Raw genomic sequence first — 22,742 nt, forward strand, 5'->3', positions numbered from 1 at the left:
TGAACACATTGTTTGCAGTATGAAATTAACTGGGTTGGGCTTTGTTTGGTTGGTTGGTCTGTTTGGGGTAGAGTTGTTTGGTTTTGGTGGGTTTGGGGGTTTTTTGGTTTGTTGGGGGGGCTTGGGGTTTTTTGGGGGGGAGATTTCGTTTTGGGTTTTTTTGGGGGTGAGATTTTGGGGTTGATTGTTTTTCGGGGGAGGGGGTGGGTGGCGAGCCGGTGACGCACGTCAGGAGCCCTAAGTGAGCAGATGTGTATTTTTTCACCTAAAGAGTTAAGGGCGGTGCTGGCCGCCCGCCCTTCCCGCGCGGCGCTGCCCGGAGCATCCAGCAGGCGGCCGGCGCTTCCCGGCGCTTCCCGGCGCTCCCCGCCGCCCCCGCCGCGCTGCCGGCAGCCCGCGCACACCGTGGGAAGCAGCGCAAGGACTGACGTCCAGAACATCCTGCCTATAGGATCCGAGCCGCCAGCCGAACCCCGCTTTCCCCTCTCACTTTAAATCCGGCTGGCGAGGGCAGGCACCGAAAGCGGGAGAGATTGGCAATGCAGCGTGGCAGCAACTCCCGAAAGTTCTTGTTTCTGTAACTCCCTGCTTTCGGGCTCGGAGCTGCCGGGCAGACCTGAGGCCGGGAGTTTAACAAGCCCCGTTTGTGAAAATGCCTGCCACTTGCTGGTCTTTGAATTTGATAATTGGCCTTCCAGAGCTGAGGAATACTTAACAGCAAGACAAGTCAAGGAGGAAAAGGCAAGTTTCACAATTCAACAACGCAAAAACGTGTTCTCCTTTCACCTTATGGAAACAGGACTGTGGAGAAAGCTGCAGGTGCTTTTCAATTTGGTTATTGACAAGATGTGTCACAAAGTAATATGACTTTTAAACTTTTCTGACTGTTTAAAGCCAGCAAGGAGCCACAAAATTAAAGCAAGAAATTAATTTGAGGACTTTCAAAGAAGAAAGCTGTTTTCTAAGAAGAGCAAAGTAGGACGATGGCATCTGGAGAGTGCCTTCTGCTAGACCTAGAAACAGATAACTTCATTTTCTACAACATCTCTGTCAACCAGAGTGCAAACTTCTCCCTCCATGGGGAAGATTGGTTTTACCCAGCGTTCCTCTATGCCATCCCCACGATCTACGGGATCATCATTCTGATAGGTCTTATCGGCAATATCACTTTGATTAAGATCTTCTGTACTGTGAAATCCATGCGAAATGTCCCTAATTTGTTCATTTCCAGTTTGGCTCTGGGAGACCTGCTGCTTTTAGTGACTTGTGTGCCTGTGGATGCCAGCAGGTATCTTGCTGATGAGTGGCTGTTTGGCAGAACTGGATGCAAACTTATCCCCTTCATACAGCTCACCTCTGTAGGGGTGTCAGTCTTTACTCTCACTGCTCTCTCAGCTGACAGGTAAGCTTGGCTGCTATTGCCTTGAAAAGAAGCCTGCATAATTATGACCATAAAATGCACAATTACAAATTCGTATTTTCAGGTAAAATGTTTATTTTTAATGTAATGAGGGAAGAAGAACCACCTCAGGTAATTTCTGGTAATTATTAGCATACATCTTGAGGAGGTTGGAGACTGAACACAGGATACTTTTTCTAAACTAAATGTTTGTGCAATTTAGCTAATAGTCTACATTAGTTCAAATAGAGACAAGAGCAGATCAAGCTAAAGACCAGAGAGAGAAAATACCATTAATGAAGCTCTGCTAAAAGATAGCATGTTCATATTTGCCCAAAAGATAATTGATCCATACTTCATGAAGTGTGAAGGCACTGGAGCAGCAATTTAAAGTGCAGTGAGAATCAATTCTTTCCAGTGGCTTGCTTCCTTAAAGTTAATGATATGTGAGGCAATATTTCGTAAAATATTTTTCAGATATTCAAATGAGTTTGCCTGAAGCCAGGAATCGCAGTTTGCCATAGCCTGTATATTTCACATGGTTAAAATGTTTGCCCCTTAGCCAGTCAAAACTGATCTGTGCTGTTGGTTCAGAAACTTCATCTTCCAATAATGTTTAGTAAAAAATAATGTGTATTAAATATGCTGGTTTATTTTCTGGATGCTTCCAAAAGAAATTAAAGAATACATTGTCACCATGATGAAGTGACACAGAACCAGTGAGTGAAAAATTATTTCAGTTTTGTTTTGATCAAAAAAGACATGGGGGATTGCATCCTTGCTCACAAATAAGTGAAACTAGGATTGCTGTGGGTAGTCCCTTGTATGCCACTGTTTCTTGCTAACCTGCTTTAAAACACCAGACTACTTTTGTTCATATTTCAATTTAGTTCACACACATATTTCAATATAGTATTTGCAGTCTCAACAAAAGCAGATGACTCCTTAGTGTTTCAGAGACAGAATAGTCAATATGTTTGTCCACTCCTCCATGTCAGGATATATATAAAAATAGCACTGTCTGTCCCAGTAGCAGATGACAAACACACCTATGTGCAGATAAAAGTCTTAAAGCAATATGTTTTAAAGTGCTGTGAAAATAGGAAAATACACTAGTGGAGGACCACATGCACTTTTACTCATGAGTTTGATGTGGTGTCTGGATCCCCCCAACCACTCTGAAGAAAATGTTGGGAAAACAATAAGTATCTCTCCAGGAAAATACATCTTTCCAAAGCTGTAATGTAAGTTGTTTTAAGGGGTGTAAGGAACAGAAAAATGCATTGTAAAGAAGATTATGTTAGAGAGATCTATTGCTATCTGATCACATGCTACACAAAGTAAACATTGCAAATGCTTTTACTGAGCAGCATATGAACAGCACTTTTTGCCCGAAGTGATAGAACAGAACAGAAAACAGTAGCTGAGACAGTTTATCTAAGACCTAAAGCTTGGGGTTTGGTGACTTCAAGCTCTGAACTTCAGCTGTATCTGGAACCTGTTAACCATCATGCTGCACGGGTGATCAAATGTTCCAATTTCCAAGTGGTCATTTTACCCTCTTCTAATGCATCTGTGGTCCACTGCAGAATGAGATAATAATGAAACTTGTAACTTTGTTAGGTCTATGAATCTAATATGCTGTGCATTGAAACACAAGTGTCCCTTATCTGTTATGTTTGCTGAAGTTTCTATTTTGATAAATTAACAGCAGTGCTGGGTTAATTTTGTTACAAAATAATACAGTCTATATTTTGTCAGCTCACAGCCCGTTAGTCTATTTACTTAAAACTGTCACCCTGAACTACAGACCCCAGTATTAATCATGTCAGAATCATTAGGGAAATAACCTTAAAATGTAAAGGGAAAGCTTTCAAAATGTGAGTTGAATGTGAATCAACATGGTAATGCCCGTTGGGGGCTGTGGAGGATGTGGAAGCCCAACACCCTGCTGCAGGTGAGTTGCTCAGCCTGGAACGTGGTGTGGTTTCATAGACACCCATTTCTGATGACAGACATGGCACTGCCTGAAGGGAAACACCTGCAGAAGAAAGGGGCATGGTGGTGAGATGGTTAATGTTCGGTGATGTGAACTCCACCTGAGATGCTCACATGAGGCATGTGAATGTCCCTGTTCTCATTAATCAAAGCCATAGATAGACATGTGAGAGAAAAGCCTCCTAAACCTACTCTGAGTAGCATCACATGGCATGGTCTCCAAGGAAAGGGAGACTTGTCAATTTACTACAGACCTTTTGTCTATAATTCATCATCTGCAAAAAATTATCATACAACCCTCTTGGTTTCAGCATCCTTCCATTGACAAAAGCAAGCGGGAACAACTTCTGGCATTACTGACTGTATCATGGTGATGGCTAGAGAGACATCACAGGGAACAGAAGTCTGGTGTGTGAAGAAAAGCATTGGAGTGTGATACAAGAGGGTCATTTCCAGAGACATGACCAATAGAACACAAGGTGTAAAGCAGTGGGTAGGTGTGATGGGCAGATAGAGTATGTGAGAGCGTGAGTCACTTATGCTGCATTACAACAATGGTACAAATCATCCTGGCTGCGTTGGATCACCTTCTGAAAATGAGGAGCCCAGTTTTAATAGGTTTTTGCACTGACATCATTGGTGCAAGAGTATATGCCTTCCTGAGGTATACTTTTAGTCTTTCCATTTCCACTTTCCCCTGTGTTAGGAATCTCTCATCTGCCAGAGATGGCAACCACTTGGCTGAGTGCCAGCCTCCTGCATAGAGCACCTAAAGCTGCTCAGTGGTTTGACCCGCCAGGAACGAGGGATTGTTCTGAAGACTGGCTGTTCACTTGAAGACTTCTCAAGGAGAAACAGAGGGGCAAACTGCTGACCTCAGCTTTTCCTGCAGTGGGAGCCTCCCAGCCTGCAAGTGCTCTGCGTGGACACATATGGACACAGCTGAGCATGCCTGCACAGGTTTGAGCAGGAAGGGACAGCCAGAGGGTCCCTGGGTGCTTAGGATGGCTCTGTGTACAGTCATGAGATTCCATTCAGATTTTATCATTATTTCAGACAATATGTAAGAAAGGGCAAAAAAGAGTTTACAATATTAGAAAAGTATTTCCTGTGGAACCACTCCACTGGCTGCATGGTGCTTTCATCTGTCTGGCTGCATTTGCAGCGGGAGCTTGACACCTGTTTTCCTGCAAGTACATCAAATTTTCAGAGCAGCTAAGAGAGGGTTAAGGCATGTGCTGTGCTTACAGCCACCTTCCATGAGTGATAAGGCACCAGTGCTGAGTATACAAGAGCAGCCCATGCGTGTGCGTGATGTTTGTGTGTTTTAGAAAGACTGTAAATGAGGTTGGCAGGGGGAAGGACATCTGTCTGCCCTGCTGCTCTGCACTGTCAAGGCAGTGGTTTCTTCAGCTACTGCTCAGCTTATCCCAGAAAAAAGGGAGTTTGGGTTCAGCCCTCCTCCTTCACCTCCTCCTCAGTGCAAGGGTAAGGGGTGCGTGAGAGCAGTGACACCTGGGCTTCTAGCCCAGGCAGAACAGCCAAGGCTGTCTCAGCAAGGGACAGGAAATCAAGGAAAATCTTTGCACAGCAAGAGGAAAAGCACCTATTTAATTGCTGATGTCATGGGAGATGTCTTTATTTAATTGACTTTCTCCCGTGACTGACAGGGTTTATACATTTGCATTTGAATTAACCAGGCTGTCAAGCATTGATCATAGCTCCCTACTGTTAGGCCAGCATCGTAAAAGATCGAAATGCCCTGGTGCTCATGCAGCGAAACCTTCCTGAAGCAATGCTGTTTTTACAAGCACACAGCAGAGTAAGTGTAAAATGTAATTGGAGTTTACAAGCAGCATCTTTACTTTAAGCACCTTGGATTATGTGGATTTTAGTACTGGAAAACTGCAGCAGTGCCTGCCAGCCAGAGCTGCCTGCAATCCTGTGGAGGGAGGGAGTGACAGTGTAGTGAGATATGCGGAGTGATGTTACACAGGAGATTAGGTGGTTTACAGTGGTAAAACCAGCTGCAGACAGCAGGATTGCGGTCGTGTGGGAGACCTGAAATGAAGATGTTAGCTTTGGAAATGTGGACTTCAGTGCCTTGGGTGCCTGGATGGATGCAAGGATGCTGCAGGGTTCCCAGCTCTGCTGGGTCTCTTGGAATGCATCACGAACACAACTTTTGATGCTCCTCTGAACTCATACGACAGTTTGTTTATCTAAGACATAAAACTTTCAAACAACACTCCTAAAAATAGCAGCAGTGCAAGAAAAGAAATAAATCCAGAATTTCTAGAAATACACTTTAAAGCATGCAAAATTCTTTGTTTAGTGGACTCATCTCTTCTATGATTTAGATGTCTCCAGCCCCTACTATTAATATTACCTGCAATACTACAGTAGGTGTAATCTCTATTTGCCAGTTCATTTATTTTATTTTACAATCACTGGTTTATATCTCCACTAGAGAACTAAGGGAAGCATGCCATCCTAATGAAAAGCTATGAAAAGTCAACACAGATTTCCATTTAGTTGATTTACAGAGTGACACTTTTTGTTTTAAATACCATCAGTTGCAAAGTGCCAAGTCCATAGTGGTTATGAATTTATTCTGGGCATTCTAGTCACAGTATTCATGAAATACCTTCAGGACACTAAGGCACTATTTTGGAGCATTTTACTTGTGCTGTAATTTACTGTGCAGCCCCAGGAAGGTTTGAGCGGGTGGCAGAAAAAGCCACTCTGAACTACCAAGACAACATCTAATCCAGTCAATGCAAGTTGACAAAATGATACCCCATGTGGAGAGTTTGGGTCCACTGATGTGATCTCAGACAGAACATCAATCCTTCCAAGCCAGGGAAGAAAACTGGAGGGACTTTGAGGCCCAGCCCAAAGCCTTCCCACGCACTGAAGCACCGGGCAGCCCCATGTCCACCCTTGCCATTGGCACAGCGTGTGCTGCTGCCCTCCACATGCTGATTGATGCAGGGTGATACACACATAGCTCCTTCAGCTGACGTATAGGAGTCTTAGATCCTGGTTGCTGGCCACTGTGTCAATATAATCTCAACACTTTTTACACCCATAGTTTTAGCTCTCATTTCCTCAGCCCCTGAATCCATCTGCACCAAGAGCAACTGATCAAACAGCACAAACTTTCTGGGTATCTTGATTAACCAGAGCAGATGGCCAAAACACAATAGATGAACTTCTATAACCAGGAAGATTAGAGCTCCCATTTATAGCAGTGGGACTGGTGCGGAAATCTGAGTTGAGAGTCAGTGCTAATGTGCTGGAGACAGTCAATATTTAAGCAATCAAAAGGAAGAAAAGTCAGATTACCTATTGTTTACATTTCAGTAAAACCTAAAACCCCCAATCAGTTGTCATGGTCTCATAGTACGAGGTGCTGTACACGCTGTTATTAAGGAGAGCAACTCTCTGTGGAGAATTTGCTAGCTGTGTGTCCCAGCAGTGGGCTGGGATTTCCCCATCACTGCAAGGAGATGAGCTTATGGTGGACCCATCAGTTCATGTCTTACTACATGATGTTCAAATGTGGACAATGGCCTGGCTGAGAAAAGTAGGAGGGAGCTGAGCTGAAAAAGGAGAAGCAGGCACAACCATGATGTGAAACATCTAGTAACTGCTTTGCTCATAGACAGCCATTGCAATAACCTGTTTTCCTTTATTTTGGAAAGAGACTTCACCACTGTCCCTATGGAGTCCCCTCACCTTGTTTTTCAGCAGTTTGACACCCAGGTGCCCACCTTACCCAATACAATCTAGGACATCAAGGGCCATGAGCTTGTGTCCATAGCAGGCTCTGCAATCCCCGCCGACCCCCAATGTCTGCTGCGTAGGATCTCAGGCAGAGCAAGGGTTTTCGATGTCCCTGTGCCATGGGGCAGAAAACGGGGACAGTCCATGGCCCCCTCACAGTGCTGAGGCACCTGAAGGCATCCCAGCAGCAAGCCAGTTGCTATGCTGTCGATAGAAGCAGAAAGCTGGAGATCCCTTGCAGAAACTCCCCTCCTGATGCCGGGCTAGTGATCAGTTTAACTGGACTGTAGAAGACTGCGGAGCATCAAAGGGAGAAGCGTGGTCAGGGCTCTGCCCATCCTGTCCTCACTTGCCCTCTGGCTACAGTCAGTTCCTGCAGCTCCTGGGATGGCAGGACAGAAAACAGTACCATGACACCCTGAGAGAAAAAAATGTTTCTTCACACCTTCAGGCAACCCTGAAGCGTGAGACTGAGATGTGAATGCTCAAATGACCTGGGAGAACCAGAGACGTGGATGCAGGACTAGGAGATACTGCACTAGCCATCAATTCAGCAGTATTTCTTGCCCACATCTGTGCACAGAGGCTATTGAATATCTCACAGGATTTGGATTAGAGCAAATGTTTCCAGTGACATGAGGCTGCTTTCTGAGTATTCAGACTAAAGGTGCATATATCACCCTGCCCTCTCTTGTGTGTCTGGCACTCTGTTACCCTCTCTTCTTAGAACTTCTATCATATTTCAAATTGAAATTCATCTGGCCGCTAACCACTGCATAATAACCTAACTCAGAGCAAAACTGGAAGTCTGAGAGCATTGGGGTTGTTCAGTCTGGAGAAGAGAAGGTTATTGCAGTCTTTCAATACTTAAAAGGGTTTATAAGAAAGAGAGAGAGGGACTTTTTAGCAAGGCCTGTAAAGGACAAGGGGCAATCATTTAAAGCTGAAAGACAGTGGGTTTAAGTTAGACATAAGGAAGAAACTTTTTACGATGAGGGTTGTGAGGCACTGGAGGGAGGTTGCCCAGAGAAGTGGTGGATACTCTGCCTCTCAAAGTGTTCAAGGCCAGGTTGGATGGGTCTTTGAGCAGCCTGACTTAGTTGAAGGTGTCCTTGCTTATTGTGAGGGGTTGGGCTTGTTGATCCTTTAAAGGTCCCCTCCTAACCAAGCTATTCTACGTCTCTGTGACTAGAGCAGTCAGGGATAGCAATAGATTGTTCAGCCCCTACATGCTGCTGAAGGTTCATATAGTAGTGATGATGTCTTACGACACCTATGTTTACTGAAGCCACAAAAAGGACTTAAGCATCATATAACTGGCTTAGCTTTATACTGAATTACACTAAAGCCACGACACGATGAGAATCCCACAGGATATCTCATTTTGTCACATGCAGAAGAGTCACTCTAATGTCTTCTCTTATCTTTTCTTTCCTTAACAGAGCACTAGCTTTTTGCATCTCCTGCTCACTTGGCTCCTGTATATAGTATTTTACACATAACTGAGTTAAAATGGTTTCTTTTAGACTATGGCCATTTATCCCAATGAGTCTACAACATTCTCAGTCTGGTTAGCCACTGTGTCACCTGCAAACTTTTCCAGCAAAGGTTTTATAGCCTGCTCAAGGCAGCTGATATGCACAATAAATAACACTGCAGCTAGAGCCTGTTCGCAGGACCCAGGCTACAAATGGTTCCACATACTGCTTTTTACCACCATGCTTGATGCCCTGCTAGGGAAGCATGGGGCTCAGGGTCCCCACCTGGGACTCCCCCTTCCCAGGCCAGGAGTCCTAGTTTTAACCCTTGTCCTGTGGGAGTGGGACAGGGACTGTGTGGATAGGAGAGGGAGAACCACATGTACCCTGGCTCACATGTGCATATCTACGTGCACTGTCACTTGTGCCAACATGCCCATGAAAGCTGCAGCTCCTCTGTACACCAGCATGGCCTACACCCTATTTACATCCCCTATCATGTTGTGACAAGATAAAAAACCTGAAATCTGCTGTGTGTTAAACAAGACAGACTAATATTAATTATCACCTGTTAGCAGGATTAACCTATCTCTTATTCTCTCTACAACTGGCCTTGGGCAGCCCAAATATTTGCAATTTTCTTGATCACACCATCCAGTTTTTCTGAACACCACAACTTTGAAGCCAGTTCTCCACTTCTGAGGAAATTCACCACTTTTTCAAGATCTGTAAAAAAATTAACACCAGTTGTTCCTCAGCTGGTTTCTTTAATACTCCTAGGTGCAAATTATTCAGGCCTGCCGGTGTGAAATTAGTTTATGTTAGCAGATGTTGGCTCACATCTTCTTTAATACAACTCACAAGTTTTCTGCTACGTCTGTAGTACTGTACACATAGTATAGAACCACATATATCTCCTACATATTTGGTCCTGAAGACAAATATCGGGTTATTGCTTTTCACTTTGTCTCATCATTGTTCATATCGTCACCATTTATGTGTATGGCTGACTTACTGATTTTTTTTTATTCCTGATGTATTTAAAAATGCACATTTGTCAATTACAGAGTGACCTTTGATAATTTGTTGGCTCCCTCAGCTTCCCTTATCAGCCACCAACATTTTAAAACTCCAATACTTGCTGTCATTTACTTTTGCTTTTTTCCCATCTGTTGCATATTGATTTTTTTAATTACTTCTTTGAGGTTTTGGCATGACTCCTCATTTTCTGTTATCCAGGGCAGCTTTTTGCCTGCTTTTTTCATGGCAAGGTGGGAGACACCAGGGAGCAGGCTGGAAGTCAGCGACTAATGTATAGTTAGTGTTGCCTCTTTACATTTATGTTCTCAGTCAGTTGATTTGAAAGTTGCTTCTAACTTTAGGAAATGTGCTTCTCTAAAGTTAACAGAATCATAGAAACACAGACTGGTTTGGGTTGGGAGACCTTAATGGTCATCTACTTCCAGCCCCTCAGAAGTGGGCAGGGACACCTTCCAGTAGACCAGGTTGCCCAAAGCCTCATCCAACCTGGCCTTGGTTCTAAATATATACAGCTTTTTATTCTATTTCCACAAAATTAAGGTAAGCACACCACAGCTGCTATAGCTTATGGACGTGCTAATTTTTAGGTCAATGATGAGCTCATCTTTCTCTGTCAAAACAAGGTACAGTATTGATTTATTGTACATCACAGGCAGGACTTTTTGTGTTGAGAAACTGCCATTTTTAGAAACTCTAATGAATTTCTATAACTGGCTCTGTGGGATATCCAGCAGTTATGCCACCTGCTCAGATAACTCAGTGATGCTGTCTTTATGCACCAAAGGTGGTGCTTTCAGGAGAAATATGGCAGATTCTCTAGTGAAATGAGGGGTTCATGTCTGAGGCCCCACCTTTAGTTGCCCTGGTCAGGGTTCAATCCTCAGGCATGCAGATCCCCCACTCCCAAGCTGCTGACATCCCTAGAGACTTGGACTGAGGCAGCAAATCCTTGGATGGAAAGCATCCCTGGGGCTTGCTCCTTCTCATGCCTAGTGGCCCCGGTGCCAGCACCAGTTCTCCCAGCTCCACTCCAGATGCTCACCACATTGAAATCCCAACAACAGCATGTGTTCTGGTATCACATGACACAGAGCAAGCACATCCCTCTGGCTCTACCCAGGCACTGAGCCCATAAAAATGTGTGCAGTGCTTAGCTGGTGCTGGAGAGCTGTGTGGAAGCTTGCTGGTTTTGAAGTTGAAGGATGTTTCTAAACCGTGTCCTGGGGGGCACCAGACATAGCATCGCCAGCTGGGCCAGGGAGGGGTTTGTCCTGCTCTGCTCTGCTCTGCTCTGCACTGGGGCGGCCTCACCTCAAGTCCTGGAGGCAGTTCTGGGCACCACAATGTAAGAAAGATATTAAACGATTAGAGAGTGTCCAGAGGAGGGCCATGAGGATGGTGAAGGGTCTTGAGAGGAAGCCATATGAGGAGTGGCTGAGGTCACTTGGTTTGTTCAGCCTGGAGTAAACTGAGGGGAGGCATCATTGCAGTCTACAACTTCCTCATGAGGGGAAGAGGAGGGGCAGGCACTGATCTCTTCTCTGTGGTGACCAGTGTCAGGACCAGAGGGAATGGCCTGAAGTGGTGTCAGGAGAGGTTTAGGTTGGATATTAGAAAAAGGTTTTTTACCCAGAGGGTGGTTGGGCACTGGAACAGGCTCGCCAGGGAAGTGGTCACAGCATCAAGCCTGACAGACCTCAAGAAGCATTTGGACAATGCTCTCAGGCACAAGGTGTGACTCTTGGGGTGTCTTGTGCAGGGCCAGGGGCTGGACTCAATGATCCTTATGAGTCCCTTCCAATTCAGCATATTCTGTGGTTCTGTAAATGAATGGGTCCCATCCCTGCTTCAGACAGCAGGTCTCACATCTGTTCACAAGGAACTGTGAAGCTGGCCCCACTGAAATCTTTAACCTGGCATCAGGCTGAAGATCACTTTCTGAGAATAAATACCCTGGGTGCAAAGGGGAATTTTCTGGTAAGAAAAGCATCATCCATGCAGCTGTTGTTCTTTATTTCCTGCAGTAACCTTCTAATCCATTGTTTTTCATATGTATAGGTAATTTCTGAAATATTTTAGGCTGTGGATGGTTATGATTAGGAATAACACATGCACTATGAAATGACTAGTGTTTAAGCTCTCCTTCCCCAATATGTAGTGCAGTTCAGTGCTCTCTAAAACACCCTGTCTCAATTCTGAATTTACACATTCCTGGACTGAAATTCTGATTTGTCCATATTCCAGGATGATGTAGCAGTATGCAGGTATACAGATTGAATTTTGAACATATGCTTTAAAAGTAAGAACTATGCCACTTCCATCAATGCCTCCTTTTTCTTTTCATTTATATGTTAATAAAAGAGAATGTAGGCAGTACCTGACAATGTATTTAAGATTTGCCCATTAGAGATGTCTTTGTGCCCATATGCAATTTACTGAAGATTTTAATAACAGATGTTCACTCAAGAATCATGCATAATAATGATAATCTTAACTAAGTATGCAGAAAGCAGATAGACCCAGAATAGGTTGTTGGAGTGTGTTGATGGGTTAGACAGTCTAGCAATTTTGTGGATTTACTGAATTGTCTTCAGAGCTATAAATATTCATAACATCCATGGTGGAAACAATAAGGAAAGTTTGTGGTATTGCATTTGTCATAAATTTCTTTGGATATTTAGTAAGACTTTTTTCTTGCTTTCCAGGTGGAGCATCACACTCAACAGGGCTCCATCTTCTTCATTTATGCAGTTTTTCCATAGCATCAATTTTTCTCTGTTGCCTGAGGCTTTTTTGAATGGTAATTGAGCCAGTCCTTCATATTATGTGGGCAAAACAATAATGTGATGCTAGTAGAACATAATTACAAAATCTCAGTGAAAGGATTTTTGTTCGGTCTGTTCTCGGGCCAGGGCCAGACCAATGTGCTCACATTAACCTTACAAATGGGAACAGATGTTTGGGGATCAGAGGGACTGCAAATTGCACTTTTCTCCCCATTTCAGTTACAAGGGGGAACAGAAGAAGTATGGGGGACATGCTGACTGAGAGGCAGTTCTTCCATCATTACCGCAGGAAGTCGTGGCAATTTCAGGAGCTCGTTTCCTAGAACTGGGAAGAACTCAGTGTTTTCACTTCTCAGCAATCTACATGACTGTTTCTGTAAGACATCACTCCATTCCAGCCAACACCTGCTTTTTAAATTTAATTTTGAGATTCAAATTAGCTCAAATTAGCTTGAGAGATTCTCAAAATATAGCTCAGTTTAAACAGATTCAAAACTTCATAAGCAGATATCTTACTTCAGAGAGAAAACAGAAAGTGTCAGTATGGCACATCTTTCCACCAGCCTGATGCAGTGTAAACAGTGAGACTGGTAATGAAGCAAGGGTGGACAAGGCTTCTGAAATCTTGTTTGAACAGGTTTTAACACACTTGGTTTTTAAAACCATTATAAAAATTCAGGAGTGGGGCACAGGATCTATTTATGTAAATGGTGTAGGACATAGTAACAGATGATACTGTTGGAGGAAACTTTCCTTGACAGTTAGGGACTCCTGCAAATTCATTTTGGAGAGGCAGTGTTCCTTTCCTGTGGAAAAAGGATGGGTAGGCTTTTTTTTCTGTTATATTTCTTGCAGGTGTGAGGTTAAGCTGCAGAAAGATGGACGTGCTTGGAAGGACTGAGATAGAAAAGGGCAGTACTCCGTGGCAGAGCCTCTTTCAGCCATTTTTGCTCCCTACACTCCTGGCTCATGTACATTAGTTTTTTCTTGCTGGCATAAGGGAAGGGAGAAAGGCATTAATACAAAGCAATCATAAAAGAGGAGAGCAAACTGAGGCTGCCTATAGCACCAGCTTCTCCACACAGCAGAAAGTTACTTCCCTAAAAAAAAAAAACAAAATGGGGAGTTAGTCATATGGAGCTAAATTAATTTTAAATCCCAGGAAAACAAATGATTTTCCTCCCCATGTTTTAGTTGTTTTAATTTAATTTTTGTGGCTGTTGTAACAGGCACAAGTAAGTGGATGAAGGTGACAGGAAAAAGCTGTGAAGGAAGCACTGAGGCTGCAGTCTTTATGGATAAGGTCCTTTCTTCCCCAGAGAGCAAAACTGCAGCCCCTCTATGCATAGAAATATATAGGCAGTATGGCTTTGAGGGCAAAGCCTGTTTATGCTTCAGGTGGTGTGTATTTTCTTGGCTCAGCTGAGGAGCACAAAGATGGCTAAAATATTTTTGTACCAACAGAGAAACTACACCTAGGAAACTTTGACATCCATTTGGGGGCATATTTTGGTTGGTATCTTTGGACAGTATATCTGTAACTGTATTTTTCATGCTACACCTTCTTCTGTGTTTATATTCGAAGCTGCAGCTTTGCGGCTAAGTGCATGGTATTAACCAATGTTTGCATACTGTGAGCTTTAGAGTACATTAGGTGATGCTATCATTAGTTACATTATAATTAACACAGGGACAACAACACAGTTTTCCTGTTTCCCTGGCATAGTAACCTCAGCAGGAAAGTATTTACCACACAAAGACCTTGGGTGCATCACATTTTAGTGGTTTATGGTCATTTCAGTAGCTTCAGTTGCGAGAAACAATAACTCAATGAGCACGATAGAGATCCTAAGGGATGTGTAAAAGACATTTTCAAGGATTCAGTGGAGATGCACGTCCTGTGTGGGCTCCTACCAATCCACAATGAATTTTGGGGATTAAGTTAAAAAGTGATCAGGTGTTCCGGGTTGAAGCCACACAATCACCCACTTCCTCTTGAAGACTGACCTGGAGAATAGGGACAGCACCATGGTCACTGTGTCTGGTGTGGGGAGGATTTCCTTAGGGGGGAAATCCTCACGGTGCCTCATGAATTGCAATTGTATTAAGCACACTGAGGATAGCCCCATGAGTAATTTCTGTTTGAGGGCTTCTGTGAGTGAGACTGCAAGACAAGGAGCTGACTGGCATCTATCCTGGCTGGGAGGTCATTGGCAGCTGCAGTGTACATGGCTGCTTCAAGTTGCTGCTTCACAAGTGAGAACAGGGAAATTCAAGCACTAGCAGTAGTAAAGATCAGCATCCTTTTCATATTTCCGATCAGATCAGCAACACAGTCATTTTCATCTGGGCTGTTTGGCATGAGTTCTTCGCTGTGTCTTTTTTTATTCAACTGAATATTCAGAAGGCATATTTTTAAGTTTTGGCCTTTGTTGTAGGGCATGAATTGTACCTCTGGTTTTTAAGCTTTTCCAAAAATTTCTTTAAAAGCTGATAGGGAAAGTTTAGCTGAAAAAAAAATATATATATTTCAAATAATAATTAGAGACTGAATGTGCGAGCAGCGGAGGGGATCAGTTCAGTGCCATGTCTAGATCTACTGCAGACAGTTGAACATGCAATGTGACACATACTCTAAGAGCCCATGTTTCTACCTGGGTTAAAAATAATGCTGTGGCAAGACCTTTGCATGAAAGCTCAGCTCCATGATGTCCATGGCTTCTCTAAGGTGTATAGGTATATTCATCAATGTCCCCTTCAAAGTGGATTGAAATATTCACATGCTGGATGTTAAATATGGGAAAGTTATGTGCCTTAGGCTAGCTCATTGAAAAACAAAATGCAGGGGACAAAGCTGTGGAAAGCTTGAAATATTATTTGACATACAAACTGGAAATACACATGCTGAAAAGCAGAATGAGCTTCTACTCAAACCCAGTCTACCTTGATGAAGTTCTGAAGAAATGTCAAATAAATTATAAAACCCAGGCTTGACCCTGCCAGGAAAGTGGTGTGGAAAAGAAAAGGAGTGAAGGCATTTCTGAGCCCCACTCAGAAGCCAACCAGGAGGTGCAGCTTTTTCACACCCTGAACACCAGCAACAGGAAAATCTAGTGGTGTCTCAGCCCAAGCAGCAGCCTGGGGGGCCATTCCTCATGTGAATCCCCCACCCTCCGTGCCCTTTCCGGGAGCAGCCCCTGCAGCTGCTCTCCAGAGCCCGAGCTGTCGTGGGAGAGTAGAGCAGCTGAAACACAAACTGGGAGAGACCCACTGACACATCAGCAAGGTGACTGGAAATGGGGATTCCTACCAGATCAGTACAGATCAGTCACACATCAATACTCGGAGACTAGCAGAGATTACTGGAGATCTCTGAATAAATTAACCCACAATCAAGGGAGTCACACAGTCAGCAAAATAATTTAATTTGACTGTCAGGCTATTAAGAAAGTATCTACCTGTGCTTCTGCACCTGAGAACTTGTATTTTCAAAGTCTGTTTTCTAGTTTTGTTTCTTCTGTTTTATCTTTCTGTTCTTTCACTCCCGTGTCTTGAGTCTACACTGAACCCCTTGCAATTAAAACCTCTCTCAGATCTTTTACATCTGCTGTAGGAGGTTTTAAAAAGAAACTGAATGCCTAGTAATCAGTGCCAGCATTCCTAAACATTTCTAATTAGGATCTGTCCAAATTAAATTGTTTGTAAATGCCATCTCTAATTAAAATGTGCTAATAACTTGAAATGGAGTAATTTTTTGTCTATTCCAACTCTGTTAATGTTAATAAAAATCAAACAATTTTGCTTTCTCTGTATTCTTTAACTTATCCACGTTCCTGGAAAATAATACTGGAAAATATTCTCTCAACTGTCTATATTTTGTAAGAAAATCCCTGAAATAATCATGCTAACATTTCATGTTGATAAGCATACAGTAGACATCTGCAGAAAGACCTTTGAACCAAATAAATCTGCTAGTACCTTGATATATTATAAATTTCCTTTTGCATTTCTCTTCTTTAAGGTTTACTGAAGATTTTCAGTGAGCTAGTGTTTCTGTCAATAATCTATATCTGGACAATGAGACTATAAATTGAGCTATTTCAACAACACTCCTTTAGTAATCTGCCTAGCACTTCTGTTTTATGACTGCAATAGCCGGAGCATCATATTTGTTTAAGTGCCGTGACTTTCTTTGCCTGAGTTTATGATCTGGTGCCGGAAGATTGTGCTTTGTGGTATGACACCACTTAATCCCCAGTTTCAGAGTAGAAGTTAAAGAGGTGCTAAGCAAGCCTTAAAAATACTGTGTCTGGCCACTACAGCTGGAATAAAGGGGAGCTTGGAGCATAAGTGGTTAAACAGCAAACTACTGAGCACGGTATTCATAGTACATGAAAGCAAATGTCCTCTACACAAAACATCTGTATGAAGAAATATCTGCAAATGACAAAATAAATGTCCAGATACAGTCTTCATTAAAAAAGTATGTAACTATGTATGTAGTTATGTATACATGAATATAAGTATACGTATGTATATAAAATTCACACAGAGATATGGAGACACATATATACTTACATGAATGGAAAGTTAAGTATGCTGAGCAGGATATTGCATATAATCAGAAGTTGAATGCATGCTTAGCCTGCAAATAAAGCAGTTACCCAGTTAAAACAGGGCAGGACTGATGGGCTCCTCTTTCAGATTCTGAGCTTTCGGATAATGCAGGCTATAGCAGATGGGGAGTCATGGAGTGTCTGTAGAGTGTGGGTTTGGGCTGCGCGTGGAGGGGCCCTGGTGTGCTGCCTGGACTCGGGCAGGGTGTTGTGCTCACTGCCTCTGCTCCCACCCGGGTGCCCAGTTCAACTGTGTGAAGGAGCCAGGATGCTGGAAGGAGCTTAGAAATGGACTCTGAAGCAGCTGACGGGATGCCTGCCATGCCAAAGTGGGCTGGGACAGCCCAGGACCCAGGCACACACCGATCCCCAGGGAGCAGTGAGCAAAGGGGAGCCAAATGCACCATGGGCAGAGTGAGACAGAACCTGAAAGAAATATCTAGCAGTTTGTAACTGTTATAATAATGACCCTACATGCTAATTTGTGAAACCTGTAGATACTCCTTCCTAATTATGGTTTTTTTCTTCTACCATGTTTCTTAAATGCATATGCGAGTTGCAGTTTACTTGGAGTGTCAAATCCTGCCAGAGCAGGGCTCCAGCATATATGAAGCACTGATGCTTTCCATTCCTCTCACTGTGCAGACCAATTTCAAATAAGTTTAATTCTGTGATATTCTTGGATTCTAAAGTACAATTTTCTGAAAGGCTGAAATCATGAAAGACAAAATTTCAAATAAAAAAATATATCTACATATCTAGAATAGCAAGCAATAATGTGGAGTTTTTCCTGCAAGAAGCTCAGTTAGGTATTCTGGCTGCTTAACCTGAATGCATTGAGTTAGAGAAAACTCTTGCCAGCTACACCACCAAACAGCAATTAAAACAGGAAACATGCTCTTTGTAGCTTGAGAAAAAATAAGGAGGCCAGTATACTCACAACTTGAAATGTGTGGCAAAATCGCAGCCCAGTTTCCTTCAACACTATTCTGTGAAGGGGTTTAAGCTGCTGTACACTTTTGAAGGGAAGTCTATGATTGCACTTCCTGTCTTAATGCTATTTGGACATATATTAATGTCATTAATATTAATTAACATGTTAATGTCAGGGAGCCCTGCGCATTGTCAGGTCAATTACAAATTAAATGAACTCATAATCAACACACATGAAACTGAATGAACTGATGACAGGTGGCTCTGATTTAAAATGAGAAATCTATTGAAAACATTGAAATTTAAAACATCAGAAAAAATCCAATCTGGAGAAAAGAATGGCTTTGTTGGGGTTTTAATTCTGAACAGAAGGGAAAAGCAGGAATACTATGCTCGAATGTTTAGGCCAATAAACTATTTCCTTTTTTTTGTTTGTTTTTTTAGGTATAAAGCTATAGTAAGGCCAATGGAGATCCAAGCATCCCATGCACTGATGAAGATTTGTGTGAGAGCTGCTATAATCTGGATTGTATCCATGTTGCTTGCCATCCCTGAAGCAGTGTTTTCAGATCTGCACCCTTTCCATGACAAAGGGACTAATAAAACTTTTATCAGCTGTGCTCCTTACCCACATTCAGATGGGCTGCATCCCAAAATTCACTCAATGGCATCATTTCTCATATTTTATATCATTCCCCTATCTGTCATTTCAGTATATTATTATTTTATTGCTAAGAATTTGATCCGGAGTGCTTACAACATCCCCGTGGAAGGAAATGTGCATGTGAGGAAACAGGTAGAGATTTGACTTTCTTCAAAAATCCACATTCTCTGTGAATCTGGGAGGAGAGAGAGAATACAGGAAAATTTATACTGTGAAATCATGTATATCGTGCTGATTTTAATAGATTAGGTGGGGTAAAAGAATGAAAATGGTTGAAAGAAGCCACGATGCAGGGCTAAACAGTTAAAGCATCTCCTCTTTGTAAGTTCAGAGACTTTGGAAGAGTGGTTACCATGGCAAGCATAGCAGGAGACCCTTGCCAAAGCCTAGGAAGGTATTGACTAGGATACAGGGAAAGAGGCAGAGCTGAGTTAAGTGTTTACAGATTGAAGCAAAGGGGTGATATAGGAAAAAATCAAAACTTCACAAAGTTGCTTTGTCAGAGAGAAGACCTTGCCTGTTTCTAAACAGCCTGTTTACCTTGATACATTTATCTGACTTGCCTTACCTCTTCCTTTTAAATGAGGTGCGCTTCAACCTCAGCTAAACTGGCACAAATGGTTCTAAGCTGCGCAATTGTCCACTCAATTGCACCCAGCTGACACCTCCACCTTAGGCTGACCCAACACAATCATCTCACATAGCCTTCAGGTGCTGTGCTGAATCATTAGGGCTGGAAAGACTTTGGTTCTGCCCATCAAATGGTGTGAGATCCCTGAAATCCTTATCCTTTTTCCCTTCTGAATGTGCGTAAATCTTCCGCCCCCCCCGCCCCCCGCAGGCCATTCCTCTGCTGATTCAATGGCTGTTTTGATTAGTGGCAATAAAGTAAGCAGTACAAGCAGCCCTTTCCCCTTTTGGTTTTGGGGAGAGAGCTCTAAAGAAAGCAAAAGGCCAGGCTGCACTCTAGCACTCTCCGTCCATCATTCCCGTCCTGCTGTGCACTCAACTGCTATACGTCTCCATTTGAGATAACTGGTATCGATTTCTTTATTGCGTTGCTTCCTTTCTTTATAGTGCAGATGTGGCCTCAATAGCCCTATATCAAATTAAGAATACATTTAAAAAGCATATATGGTTAGCCAAGGAGAGCCCTTTCTCAAAGGATTTAATTTTCAGCCGTCTCTCTAGAGACGTTATCACCTGGTACATGTCAGTCCTTCCTGAGCTCAATGGCTGATTTTTAGTTGGTGCCGTTAAAGGGGCACAGAATAAAGTCAAAATGGGCTTTGTCATGTCTCTCCTGCCTGCTTCCTGCTTGCAGCTGTCCTGAGAATAGATCAGCCTGTGTAAGATGCTCAGTTTCTGATTTACCTGTGCAGCTTGGAAGGGGGATGAGGATGGGGAAGTGTCCTGGGAGCCTGGCCAGGCACTGTGGCCACACTGTTGCAGGAGCAAGGGCAGCAGGGCTGGGGCCAGGAGCAGTTGGAGGCCATTCACATCCTATTTAAATACAATAAGTGGGATGCAGCTAATTCCCTAGGAGTGTCTGAGGAGCATTACTGGGATTACCACAGAGGAGAACATTAGGAAGCCCTAAAAGGTCAGCAGTGTTACACTTTCCAATCCTGCAAACTCTGGTCACACTACCTCACACAGGGAGTCAGTGCATTTTAGCAGGTTTTTCTGGGCAACCCTGTCTGTCCTCTCCTTTTGGGCAACCTCCTTCATGGCTTTTGTGTTCATTAGGAAGAGAGATATGTTTTTCAGTGGCTTTGTTATCTTAGTGTGCAGCACTTGTGGTCAAAAGACAAGGTATAGCTTATCTCAGCTCCCCTCAGTTGAGAAATACCTTTGGGTTGAGTCCAAGCCTGTAGAAGTAAGTAAAACAAAAGTGTGGCTGGTCTGCATGAAGGTTATACTGCATGCTAGCTGGCTTTGTGAATGCACCTTTCCCTGACAAAGCTCAGATCATGCTGAAAGGTGGTCACCCATCGATTCACCACCTGTAGCTCTCTCCTGGTGGCTCCAGGGCTTTCAGCTGAAGGGTCCACCTCGCTGCTGCCTTGGTGTTTCTCCAAGTACAGAATATCCTCTCTCTGTTTCTCCATCTCCTCCAGACTCTGAGTGCTGCACTTGGTCTCAAAGGGCTGTGAGCTCTTGACAGCACTTTTGTGTACATACACCACATGGCCCTGTGGCAGAATGTCCTGCCTCTGAGCTCTGTGAAATATTCCAGATTCCCACATGATAACTGATTATAGTAATAGTAATAATAATAAGGTGATATATTAAAATTACATATGATTGTATATATTATGTGTGGATAACTAATGAAGATTGTCCACACTTTTGTTGCCAGAGCTGGGATTTTGCAAAGTGACAAGCCATTGGAATTTTATTTCTAAACAGGAAAGGAAAGACTACTTCTTATGTAATAAATTTTCAGAATTATTTGTTTATAAGGGAAAGGGGTTGAGGAGAGACAAGGAGAGTTCTTGACTGTGTTTACGTGCAGTCCAGATTTCCCTGCTCTGGACATGCCACCTGCCATATGTTAGCCTGAAAGCTGCAGCACTGGCAAAAATAGCCAGCCACTGGTCTGAGCTAGGAATAGCAGCTAATCTGTGTTTCTCTTTCTTCGTCCAGATTGAGTCCCGTAAGCGCCTGGCCAGGACCGTGCTGGTCTTCGTGTGCCTCTTTGCCTTCTGCTGGCTGCCCACTCACATCATCTATTTATACCGCTCCTACCACTACTCTGAGGTGGACACCTCAGTGCTGCATTTCATTGCCAGCATCTGCGCTCGGATCCTGGCCTTCACTAACTCTTGTGTCAACCCCTTTGCTCTCTACTTGCTCAGCAAGAGCTTTCGGAAGCAGTTCAACAACCAGCTGCTGTGCTGCAGAGCTCGCCTCCTCATCCGCTCCCACAGCATGGCCAGGAGCACGACACGAATGACCTCCCTCAAGAGCACCAACCACTCCCTGGCCACCTTCAGCCTGATCAATGGCAACCACATCTGCCACGAAGGCTGTGTTTAAAGGGCACAGTCAGGGACATAAAGTGCTGAGCACAGCTGCCAGGCTTTGCTCCGTGGGGATGGGGAGCAGCGCACACATGCATGCACACACGCATGCAAGGAGGTGTGGTGTGCTCAGAGAACTCAGAGGAGCTTGAAGCATCCAGCATTTCATCTTGGGATGAAGTTGAAGCATCCAGAATTTCACCCTGGACTGAGGCATCGCCGGAGCATCAGATCATTGAGCACCAGCCCACAGGATCTCCCTGGGAACTGCTGCTGTGCTTTCAGTGAGAGCAAAATGAGCACTTTAAGATCAAATCTCTTTTGGCTCTGCAGAATCACATCCTGCTCAATCCCAAATTTATGCAGACTTACAGCAGTGATAAAGACCATATGAGGTGCACACAATTTCTCAGAACAGTTGCATCCATCATTTCATGGTGTAATGTATTTTGACATAGAAAAAAATACATTTAAATAAGGTAAATTTACAAAGGAGTTCACCATAGGTCATTTACAGACTTTTCAAGTATTTATTAATTTTCTGAGTACAGTATTAATTCATGGTCTGAAAGATATCAAGAGTTTACTGGGGCATGTCAGTGGCTCCATTTGAAATGAGCAGTATCTTGCACCACGTCAATGTGAAAGCAGTAACGTGAATAAATGTGAGTTGGAATATGTTTACAGCTTTCAACTGTGTGAGCTTTTGCCATGTTGCGGAGGACACAGCAGGGCAATTTCCAAGCATTACTGTTTTGTTCTTCCTGTCTTCAAAGGTGTGAGATAGTGAATGATCCATCACCCAAGCAGTACCACAAAATTTTAGTTGGGTTTGGCTAAGGGCAGGCAATAGCAGAAACTGAAGTACAGCTATTTTTCTTGTAGTAGTGCTTTGTAAAACACTTGTTTTTCAGCAAAACCTGTCAACAATGCAAGGTCTGATCTCCAACCTACATTTTTTCCTGCTGTATTCACAGAAATCTGTGGAGACAGAGTGCCAAAACTGATTGGA

General features: G+C 43.3%; 1 protein-coding gene across 1 annotated transcript; it reads left to right on the forward strand.

Moving 5' to 3' along the window:
* The first annotated feature begins 344 nt into the window (after positions 1-344).
* GRPR (gastrin releasing peptide receptor) lies at positions 345-22,406 on the forward strand. The gene is made up of 3 exons (XM_010394441.4): positions 345-1,402; positions 18,485-18,836; positions 21,354-22,406. The coding sequence occupies exons 1-3, from the start codon at positions 984-986 to the stop codon at positions 21,744-21,746; spliced, it is 1,164 nt and encodes a 387-aa protein (XP_010392743.1). The 5' UTR covers positions 345-983; the 3' UTR covers positions 21,747-22,406.
* The last annotated feature ends 336 nt before the right edge of the window (positions 22,407-22,742 follow it).

This window comes from Corvus cornix, chromosome 1, assembly GCF_000738735.6.
Source record: "Corvus cornix cornix isolate S_Up_H32 chromosome 1, ASM73873v5, whole genome shotgun sequence".
In the NCBI taxonomy this organism is placed as follows: domain Eukaryota; kingdom Metazoa; phylum Chordata; class Aves; order Passeriformes; family Corvidae; genus Corvus; species Corvus cornix.

Coding starts and splice junctions, on each gene's coding strand:
- GRPR (XM_010394441.4), top strand. CDS start 984: ATGGCATCTGGAGAGTGCCTTCTGCTAGACCTAGAAACAGATAACTTC. Junction 1,403..18,484: donor ACTGCTCTCTCAGCTGACAG/GTAAGCTTGGCT, acceptor TTGTTTTTTTAG/GTATAAAGCTATAGTAAGGC. Junction 18,837..21,353: donor ATGTGCATGTGAGGAAACAG/GTAGAGATTTGA, acceptor TTCTTCGTCCAG/ATTGAGTCCCGTAAGCGCCT.